General features: G+C 29.2%; 1 protein-coding gene across 1 annotated transcript; it reads right to left on the bottom strand.

The window, feature by feature from the left end:
• Positions 1–7,012: 7,012 nt before the first annotated feature.
• LOC136091394 (uncharacterized) lies at positions 7,013–9,449 on the bottom strand. The gene is made up of 2 exons (XM_065818903.1): positions 9,284–9,449; positions 7,013–8,807 (listed from the first exon to the last, which is right to left on the bottom strand). The coding sequence occupies exons 1-2, from the start codon at positions 9,418–9,420 to the stop codon at positions 7,439–7,441; spliced, it is 1,506 nt and encodes a 501-aa protein (XP_065674975.1). The 5' UTR covers positions 9,421–9,449; the 3' UTR covers positions 7,013–7,438.
• Positions 9,450–11,895: the final 2,446 nt, after the last annotated feature.

The raw sequence follows: 11,895 nt of genomic DNA, 5'->3' as shown, positions 1-11,895 counted from the left end.
AACAACATCAATTCCTCTTAAAACTAAAAATTATCAGCACTAATTAGTTTGCAGACCTTGCTTGAAAGACCGCCTGGAATACTGATCCACGTGTAGAAAAGCCTAGAAAGTACTTTAAAAACGACACTATTACTACAATTAAATTAGCGTATTATTATTAAAGATATGATTGTGTTTAAATGCGATTTATTCAAATTAATTTAGATTAACGCTACTACATCTAATTATAAAAAGTTTCCAGCAGTATACAACATTTATCAATAAATAAATAAATATATATATATATATATGTACATATATATATATATATATATATATATATATATATATATATATATATATATATATATATATATATATATATATATATATATATAGCAAAAAAATAAAAATATATATAGCAAAAAAATAAAAATAAAATTATAAGTAAATAAAAAACAAAACAAAATCAAACAAAAAAAAACTAGATTGACAAATTCATATTATAATGAACAGTTTGATTATTTAAATATGAGTTTTCCCATTTAATATGGAGTGCTTTTTTAATTTTCATTTTGTTTTTGTTAGAAGCAGTATCCAAAATTTTAAAACAACTATAGTTACTTAGATTTTTACAATTAACAGATAAAATTAAATGCTTATAAACATTAGATTGTTTGTTACTTGCAAGATGCACATGAATCCTTGTTGTTAAGTGTCTGGAGGTTTCTCCAGTATAACTAGCATTACATCCAGTACAAGAAAATTTGTAAACAACATTGGATTTGAGCAGCTTAGGAAGTAGATTTTTTATACATACTGTTTTGTAATTTGTTGGTAGTGAACTAAATTGATTATAACATCTTTACAATATTTTTTAATGACTTTATAAACTTTATATTTAGTAAAATTTGAGTGAAAATCTATAAATGGAAGCTTATAATATCTTATATTATGGTTATCAATACTATTTATCACAGATAGATTTAACTTTTTATTAACAAATAACTTAATTTCAGCGTCATTTATTTTAGATGGATATTGGTTATTTTTTAAAACATTAAATAGATTTTTTATGTCCTTATCAAATCCTAGCCATGTGTTGCTGATTTTATACGTTTTATCAATTAAACAACGTATAAGACATATTTTATAATAATAGGGAACAAAACTGGAAAATTTTTGTGAAAGACCAGTATATGTTTTTCTGTAATAAACCGATGTGGAAGGCAAAACCGACTTATTGATAAGAACATCTAAAAATGCAATTTGATTATATTGTTCTTTTTCCAGTTTTTATGTTGTTTATTAAGATTGTTTATTCAAACTCTGAATTAAAAATAGCGATAATATTATCACTTAACGTTTATAGAATCGGTATGGGGGAAGAGCAATTACTAACCCATTTTTGTTCGTGAAACCCAATAAAAATTACAATACTTACATATATATATGTGACTTTAATTAGCTAAAATTGGCGCTAAAGGAGAACCCATGGCAACGCCATCTAATTGATCATAATATTTTCCGTTAAATAAGAAATGAGAATCGGATGTTGAGATTTAAAGTAGTTTTTTGAACTGAGCTTTAGTAAAATATTTTAAGCACGTTTCATCTTTAATGTATAAATTAGTAGCTATATTTATAGTTTCATTAGGTCGAATATTCGTAAATAAGCTTTCAACATCATAGGAAACTATATATTTGTTAGTTATATCAACTTGTTTTAATTCCTATGCAAAAGAAAAAGAGTCACAGGTGCAATAAAGTTTAGGTGTATAAGGAGACAAAAAATCAGAAAAATATTTGACAAGTTTATAACTATATGTCCCAATTGTTTAAAAATTGGTCTAAAAGGTGGTAGAGAAGAATCTTTACTGAGTTTGTGCATCTTAGGTGAAGCATAAACTCTTGCTGTTTGTGAACCAACAGGATAAGTTTTATTGTAAACATCATTTCCAAAACAGTTATGTTTTTTAAGTTTCCTAAGATACCAGCGGCGGATCTACAGTACGGCGGATTAGGCGGCCGCCTAAGGAGAAGTATAGTATTTTAATTAAAGTGTACCTTACTTTACATTTTTGAAACTTCAGAACTTTTTATTCTTTACGGTTGCACAATGTTGCCAAACAACAAGGTTGCAAACCACGGAAATGAGCGATAGTGTTAAAAACTATGATTATGCGAATGGCTTTTTTACGCATAAGGCGAAACGAATTTCGCCTATTCTGAGGCTTAAAAAGTCTGGAAATTATAAAAATTAGCCTGATTGTGTTAAAATTTGGCCGGTTGGTTTTTAGTTTAGGCTTAAGTAGTCTGGAAATAAACAAAATATGGTTGCTTAAATTAAAATTTGGTCGATTGGGTTATAATTTAGGCATAAATAGTCAGAAAATAAAAATAAATCTGTCAGATTAGGTTAGGGTTTTTGCTCTTAGAATTTCTAAATTAAGATGTTTAATACTTTTGATAATGTACGAATTGCTTTAGAAAGAAGCGATATAGACTATATCGCTTCTTTCTAAAGCAATTGTTAATCTCCTCAAGAGTTACTATATTATAGTAACTCTTGAGGAGATTAACAAGAAGTTGTCCCTTGAAGTTGATTCTCTATGTTTTTTAACTGAAGAAAACTTGCATTTAATAGTTAATCAAGTTCATCTAAAGCGAAATATCTGTGCAGAAGCATACTTAAGCAAAAATGCAAAATCGAAGTCTGTAATATTAAAGTCACATATATATATGTAAGTATTGTAATTTTTAATTGTAAAAGTAAGTTTTTAAATTCATTTTAGATCAACTTCATCTGTTAACTGTCTCTACAGCTCAGTATCATTAGTTATTGTAGGAAATAATTCATTAGTTGATATTTTAAGGGTTCTGACCTCTATGGAATTGTTTATTTATGCTGATTTTTATTCAAAACATCCAATATTTAATGATATAATTAACAGTGGTAAATATTATTTTTTTTCTTATGATAACATTTTAAAGATGACGTTGTCTAAAATTGTTGTTGATCAAGATATCACTAAAAATGAACAATGTGTTCGGTCCGAAGCAATTAATAACTGCTTTGAAAATCAATGGTCATTTTTTATGTGTATCTTAGGCCTTTCATTTGTTGTCAATTCAAAATTTTTTTGTCATTATCCTGAATTTGGACTTGATCGATTTTTTTTTGCATTTAACAGATTAATAAAACCAAGGGTTAACGAGTTGAAGCCAACAAGAAACAAAGTAATAAATATAATGTTCTGTCGGATAGGTAAGTTACCATCAGGGTTTGCTTTTACACCCAATCATTTTGTACCGCTAGTTGTTTATGATTTTAAAGAGTCACGTAAAAGAAATTTTATTTCTGTTATGATGCCAGCCAAATTAATAAAATTTGATGAAACTCCAACAAAAGAAAAAAAGCAACTGTTTTTGAATTTTTTATCCTCTAAAGGAGCTACTAAACCTCCAACAACATCTGAATTAGATTTGTCTGCCAAAGATAGTTTCAGTGGTGATACCATTAAATGTTTGATTGTACCTAATGTTGAAAGCTCAATTGACTTTGTTAATAAATCTTTTGACGAGTTTGATGTTGCAAATTTTCGAGAACAACCAAAAGAGTTACAATGTAACAAAATGCTTTTTCGTCAAAAAATTCTTCATTTAGTAAAGAATGTGTTTATCCCAGATAATTCTTTCAATTTTCCACAAGGCAAAAACAATAGAAAGTTTTCAATGAAATGGCTAGAGACATTTTCTTGGCTTTGTTATTCTAAAAAATTAAATGTTGGATTTTGCTTGCCATGTGTATTATTTGGAGATGATTTTCCAACAAAGAATTACAAGGTTTCAGTGTTGTTTAAAGAACCACTGAAAAGTTTTAATGATGCTTTCCCAGCCTTAAAACACCATTGTGATATGAACATAAATGGTTTGCATTCTCAAACGCAGAGCCTTTTTAATGATGTTATGAGGCAAGCTGCTGGTGATATATAAAACCTATTTATGATATCATAGATCAAAACACCCTTGCAGAGATATCTGAAAATAAAAAAAAACTTGGGCCAATAATTGATACTATTATTTTATGTGGCCGTCAAGGTCTTGCTTTAAGAGGTCATAATGATGACTCTCAGTATCACTCAGAAGTTGGACAATATAGTACCTCTTGTAATGTTGGAAACTTCATGGAGATTCTTAATTATTGTGTTAGAGGCGATGATACTGAATTACAAAATCATCTTAAAAACCACAAGAAAAATGCATCATATCTTTCAAAAACTATGCAGAATGAAATAATATTCTGTTGTGGTGAGATAATTTCTGATAAAATTGTTTCCAATATAATGACTGCCAAATTTTTTTCTATTTTATCAGATGAAGCCATTGATGTTTCAAACAAATCACAAATGTCTTTAGTGTTGCGTTATGTTGACAGTGGTAATAACATTGTTGAAGACTTTGTTAAATTTATACACAACGACAATGGTTTAGATGGGGAAAGTTTATCTGTCAACAATTTAGACACCATTGCATCCCTAGGTTTAGATATTACTAATTGTCGAGGCCAAGGTTACGATGGTGCTGGAGCTGTAGCTGGAACAAAAAAGGGAGTTGCTGCACAAATTTTAAAGTTAAACAACAAAGCTTTATACACTCATTGTTTTAGCCATCGATTGAATCTAGCTGTGTGTAATTCTTGCGAAGTTCAATTTTTCTGTATTGCAATGAACCACATAAAAGAGGTTTCTTATTATTTTAATCTTTCTATTAAAAGAAATTCTATCCTCGAGACAATGGTTTCAGAACACTGTCCTGATAAAAAAAAAAAAAACTAAGAGATGTTTGTCGAACTAGGTGGCTTGAAAGAATAGATGGATTAGACACATTTCAGGAGTTGTATGTTCCAATAGTTTATTCCCTTGAAGCCATAAGCAATGACAGAAATAAGTTTGGGGCAGACTTCCAAACAGCTACATCTTTATTTAAATTGATTACCACCTTTGAATTTATTGTTTCTTTGGTTGTGACTAGAGCTGTTTTTGATGAAACACATGTAGTTACTAAAATGTTACAATCTAGCAGTTTAGATATTCAAACCTGTATAGATCTTATTTTTTGCTTGACTAATAGAATTACAACTGTTAAAAACAAAATTGATAGTTTTCATGATAAGTGTTATCTTGATGCCAAAGTTATTGCTGAACAAATTGGGGTTGATGAATGTCGAAAAAGAGCTGTTGGGAGGCAAATCCATCGCGATAATCATCCAGCAGAGAATACATCAGAGTATTTTAAACGCGTTTTAACCATCCCTGTAGTTGATCACTTAGATTTAGCTCTTTCTGATAGGTTTTGCAATGACAATTTAACTTTGTTCCATGGCTTGAGTATTATCCCTGATAAAATAATTTCTTTGCTAAATGGTCCATCAGTAAAAAATAATTGGAGGGAGAGCTTTAAAATTTTATTAGATTTTTTTTCTGAAGATTTGCCAAATCCATTAGCTTTAGAAGTAGAGTGTGGTCTTTGGGAGGTATACTGGACTACCACTAATTATCCCATTCCAAACAATGTGTCTGATACTCTAAAGTCAATTTCATGTATTAAAACTTTTGCCAATATTTTTGTTTGTTTGCAGATATTAGCAACTTCACCTGTGACAACATGTTCTTGTGAAAGATCTATTTCAAATCTTCGCAGATTGAAAACCTGGTCAAGATCAACTATGTCTGGAGATCGTGTGAATGGTTTAGCATTGATGTATACACATACAGACATTAGTGCAAAGAAATGGTAATCGTAAGTTAAACCTTTCGTAAGAACACGAACGCTTCAGTGATTCAGAGTTTGAATAAACTTTACTTGTATATATGTATGTATGTATATATATATATATATATATATATATATATATATATATATATATATATATATATATATATATATACATATATATATACATATATATATACATATATATATATATATATATATATATATATATACATATATATATATATATATATATATATATATATATATATATATATATATATATATATATATATATATATATATATATATATATATATATATCGTCCCTTCAGTATTATCTTGTTCTATGTCGCTAAACTATGGTTTTGAAAAAAAGACATTTGAATTTTCAAAAGCCCTAAAAATGTTCAAAATAAACTTTGGACCAAATTTTGTTATTATAAAATTGTCAAGGTCAATATATAATACCCTTATAAACCATTTTTAGAAAATTATTGTGTATTTAGTGTTTAAAAAAATGATTTTTGACTTTTGAGATAGAACAAATTACTGACAAACTTTACAAAATACAAAAATTGTATAATGTTCTATGTCAATTTCTTTGGGTTTTTTTAATTATAGTTTGTCCAAATATGCACAAATGTCTTATTTGGTGAATGTTTTGAATGTATTTCTTACCAAGGACGGATACAAAGATGGGAGTATCCCCTCCCCCCCCCCCCCCCTACATCATAAGAATTATCAATCTTCAAAATATTAATGATAGAAATTAAAAAAAAAAAAAAAATACAAAATATTATTTTGCAACATTTGAATTTTTGGCAAAAAAAAGTTAGTTATATACACATTTAATATATTTATTAGTAAACTAATTTATAAGCATTTTTTACGCTCTTCGCGTGCATCTTATTTTTGTTCAATATGACTTAGATGCTGAGCCCGTTCACAATCACTTAAAGTACCTTCAGCACTTTTGATTTTAAAAAATTTACACTAATTACACCTAGCTTTTTTTCTTTGCCGGAAAGAATTATTGAACTTAGTTAGAAAAATGATCAAATGACACAGTGGTTTTAGCTGAAAAAATCATTTTTTTTGGTCATATAACCCCCTACCCCCTAGGACAATGACCTGGATCCACCCCTGTTTTAGACATTATTTGGTTGTGTTTAAGTAAAACATTTTTTTTTTTCATGAAACAATTATATTAAGACATAAAAATAATTAAGAAAAGTACATGGGAGATTCACATGAATTACTAAACACAAAGAGTTGCCATATAATTTCTATCAATCTCAGGCATGTAGGGCATCATTTTTTTAATATCTTCATTCTTTTCTTTTGAAAGTAAGTGGCTTTTTTTGGTCTGAATTGACAGTTCTGGTGCAGTTATGGGATATGCTGTAGATTTCTTTTTTCTTAATGATTGGGCACCTGCAAAAACTGAGGTGAAGCCGTCTGCATGTTTTGTTTTAAATGAAACAGTAAAAGGATGATTGGAATAGTATTTTAATTGCTTTAATTGAGTAAAGGGCACTTTGGTAAAGTTATAGCTTTTAGCTCCAGCTTGAATATTTAAAAAATCAACATCTTTCATCTGCAGGATATTGAAAGGTTTCTGTCGCCTAACAGACTTTAGTATTCTGATCAGACCCAGTGGACTGTATACCTTAGTTTTTTTTTATTTTTGGTCAATGCTGCTATGAACCGCATCAACCTCTTGAACACAGCCATGTCCGCTTGCAGAAAACTTTTGAGTGATAGATTCAACATCAGGATGAGCATTTAAAAAATGCTTTATTGCCGTGCTCATAATACTGTTTCTATTTTGCGGAACGCAAGAATCTGACCATAAAATGAGGTTCTTAAGTTGTGGATGGGTGGTAAGCACAGATTCTAAAATTCGTAGGATTGCAGATGCCAAATCATTTCCGGCTCTGCCAGATTGGCTTTCAGACCAGATGCAACAATAAACATCTTTGTCTAAAGAAAGATGTGCTGTCATGTTATAAACAGACAGCTTCCTAAGATAAAAGAAGTTGGATATCTCAGCCTTGGGAACTGTTAAAACATTTTGTAAATCAAAACAGAGAACAGGATGTCCTGACTGTCTGTCTTTTTTGCGCTCTTCACGTGCATCTTCTTTTTGTTCAATATGACTTAGATGCTGAGCCCGTTCACAATCACTTAAAATACCTTCAGCACTTTTGATTTTAAAAATTTCACACTTATCACACCTATCTTTTTTTCTTTGCTGGAAAGAAATATTGAACTCAGTTAAAAAAATTTCAGAGTATAAGTGCTTTTTAGCCGGTTGAAATCGTTTTTGCTGACAAAAGTCTTGGTAAAGCTCATACAGTCGACTAATAGACAATTCAGACTCAAAGTATTTTCTATTTGTATTAGCACGGCAATAGTGCGAGTCTATAACCGGAATACTATATATGTGTTTCCTAACGCCATCTCTGACCGCGTCAAGAATTTTCTTTTTTGTATGTTTACCTTGTTTTCTTGGGGTAGGCGTGTTTGTATCTGTTTGGAAATGTTTATAAAAATATGAAATTCTTTGTTGGCTTATGCCAAGAGTGTTTAAAAAGAAAGGTTTGCAAACTCTGATGGGAATCCCTGCCAGGTGAAAAAAGTAGGCAAATGAGTATTGCCGCCTCGATGAAATTGCAAGTGTTCGTTTAGTTTTTTTCACAATACGTGTTGTATTTTCACTATAAAAGTGTGCTTTGAGGTCATCATTGAGTCCCCAAAATTTGTTAAATAGTAACTCCCGTTGCTCTTGCGGAAAATAAATGTGGCATTTAAATTTACAGTTAGTACAGTCCTTCTCATTATTGATCTCTCTCTTTCTTCTTATCACTTTATTCCTGCTTTTATACTCCTGGCCAGCTTGACGCCTTTTTTTATTGACATTGCATTTCCAGCTATCTGGATTTCTGGTTCTTTTACGTCCAACTTTTTTTTTTGTCGAGAGTTGCTCTATTGGCACAACTATTTCTAAATCCGTATGTAGTAGCTTATTGTGGAAACTTGAATCGACACTGTAGAAATAAAAAGTATAAACTTTAGCTACATTTAAAAACAACATAATATTAAAAAAAAATCAAAAATTAATGACAATTAGAATTTCATAAGCATCGTAATTAGCAGGGTAATATAAGTTATTTTTTTACAGTTAGGAAATAAATAATATAAAGAATTTAGTCTTACTTAAAGACTTTGGACAATATATACATATATAGTTATTTAAAGGCACAATATATATAGTTATACATATAGTTATATATATATAGTTATACATATAGATTTATAGTTAGTTAACTACTAGTACTGTGTATGAGAGCTAGTCTTAAGTTATTTTAACCCTTTAATGCACGATATTTATATAATAGTTGATAATGCACGATATAATAGTTGACTATTTTATCGTTAAAAGAACATAAAATGGAATCCAATTATCGGAAAAAAAAAATTTTCCTTTTTATTTTCAAATTTTAAAGTAATAGAAACTACTTACGAGTCGGTATTAAGTAATTCAAAGTCAACTGTTTCTTTTGTAACTAAACCAATAAACTTACTTGACGACATTTTGAAAATATCAAAATAAAAAGTCACGTGACTTGCGCTACAACATTGATTTGCAGATTTGGGCATTAGAACATTATAATACTAAAATGTTTTAAAAAAGTGAAATAGAATAAGATAAAACTAACAAAATGCGTAAAATTGTAATTAGAACAAAGTCAAGGTAATAATTTATTAATAAGTGGAAATAATACATTATACTTTTTTAAACAATAAAAATTGGTTTTTGCAAAAAAAAAAAATTTGTAGATAGAACAAGATAATACTGAGGGGACGATATGTTATATTTAATATTTATTGTTATATTAAAAAATTGTCTTTAATTATAAAGCTCCTGGTTTTCTTTTCATTTTGCAACTTAATGAATAGTTTAAAAAGGTAAATAGTTTCTTTTAAGCAGAATAATTAAAGTTCCATTAAATCCATTATTTGACTGTAGAAAAATAACTTTGGTCATATGTGAATAATGATATTAATAATCCTCAAAATTGGCTAAAAATCGTCAAATAAAAAAATACCATTGTTAGCGCTGATTCTATATGATGCGCTAAATGTAGCGCTGATTTTTTTTTTTTTTTTTTTTTTTTTTTGTTATTCACCTCCCCAAGGCCGAGAAGGCCACTACAGATGAGGAGGCTACTTAATAGTGGTTATAACCCTCTCTCAACTCTTTAACTCCGAAACACGAACCTTGACGAACAAGGCCGCTGCGCGGAGAAACAAGTTGAGCGCGGTACTACCAGGGACGTGGTGGGGGTTTTTAATCTCAACATCACTAAAATTATTATAATTAAAATTACTAAAGAAGTTGCGTTCTTATTTTTATAAAGGGATGCTATTGCTAAGTCTCAATGACTACAAAAAAAATCTTTTCAAATTATGCAAATAGGGTGGTCCCATATGGGGAGCGTTGCATTGCTTTGATAGCCCCCCACACCTGGGAAATGGAAACTTTTTAAAAATATGAATCCGAGTGAATAGGGGAAGGGGAGTTCACAAATAATTAACGGAGGAGGGATAGTATTTATTTGGTATCTGAGAGGAATTTGGATATAGAGCTTGGGGGCGGTCATTTTTTCAAAAAAAAATTGCCAAAGTAGAAATAAATCCTAGATCCACCCCTGGATACCCTTGTAAAAATTGTTCTCTTTTAATATTTGGATCGTCTTTTAACTCCTTAAATTTAGTTTTATCACTTATAATATTAGTTAAAGATTTAATATAGTCAACCTAATTAAAAATAATTATATCATTCCCTTTGTCTGGTTTTGTGATTATAATGCTTTCATTTTTCTTCAATCTCTTCAATATTTTGTGTTTCCTTAGACAACCTTCAGATGGTGGTTATTTGTATACATAATTGTTCGCTAAATGAGAATGTTCGCTTTTAAGTTAAGGTTCTGAATCACTGCTTCTAAGTTGAGTGTTAAGAAACTGTGCAATACTATCAAACTGAGCAAAAACGTCAGTCTTTTTTATATGTGCTGGCGGTAGAGCAAAATTAAGACCGTTTTTTAATAATTCTAGTTCATCCTGTTGTAAAGTGTATGATGGCATATTATGAACAAAGTGTTGGTGTTTAGAAGGAAGGCCAGTAAATTTTGTTTCTTACTTGAGAAAGTAAGAAACAATTGCACAACTATATAGTGGTATAAACAATTTTCTTTTAAGAAAGTTTATATCCAAACGAGCTTTGTTACTTTTAAGATAAAGCTTTTCCAGCTTTCGTAAAATATGTACGGTTAAAAGTCTTTGTCAAGATTTCTCTAGATCGTAAAATATATTTCTTGAGCAACGCAATAGCAATAAATGTGATCATATTTTAAAGAAAAGCACGATATTTTTTAATCTTGACGCGTTTCGTAGTTAATATACTAGATTTTCAAAAGATAAAATTTCAATTTAAAAATCTGGATATAAATATAAAATCAAGGTTTGAAGACATTACAGAGAAATAATAACAGACAAATAGAATTGTTACAAACCAATAAAAATTATGATACCGTAAATAGCAAAAAAATTAAAATAAAATTTTGTTTTTATTTTTTTGCTATTTAATATATTTACACGCTTTACACTCGGCCACACTGGAACGTTGTCTTAGAAAAAAAATTTTAAACAATATCATAATTTTTTTAACGGAAATTAATGTTATAGATAAAAGTTAAGAAGACTTGACGAAATGCAATTTTCAAGGAAAAATCAAACTGAAAAACTTAATAAATGATTCAGTATGTTTTAACATTATTTATTTGAAGTTTACGTACTTTAGATATTTTCATACATTTTCGCTCACGTTTGCATACAATTGCACACAATACGATTGTGCTGTCGCAGTACAATTTGTTGTATGCAAAAAATATTATATATACACATCATGTATACATTATAATATAATGTATACGTCATGTATATATAAATAATTATATATACAACCCACGATGGAACAATCATCAAATTGAATGAAACAACACAAAAATGACACCTAGGTATCAGCATAAGTAATAATCTGAATAATTATATATACAATCCATGATGGAACAA

This window comes from Hydra vulgaris, chromosome 15 (assembly GCF_038396675.1).
Source record: "Hydra vulgaris chromosome 15, alternate assembly HydraT2T_AEP".
NCBI classification, from domain to species: Eukaryota; Metazoa; Cnidaria; class Hydrozoa; order Anthoathecata; family Hydridae; genus Hydra; species Hydra vulgaris.
The sequence above is the reverse complement of the archived record's forward strand: the minus strand, read 5'-3'. Positions and strand labels throughout refer to the sequence as shown.

Excerpts from the sequence above, each read along its gene's own strand:
- LOC136091394 (XM_065818903.1), bottom strand. The coding sequence starts at position 9,420 with ATGCCCAAATCTGCAAATCAATGTTGTAGCGCAAGTCACGTGACTTTT. Across the intron at positions 8,808-9,283 it reads GAATTACTTAATACCGACTC|TGTCGATTCAAGTTTCCACA; the intron begins GTAAGTAGTTTC and ends TTATTTCTACAG.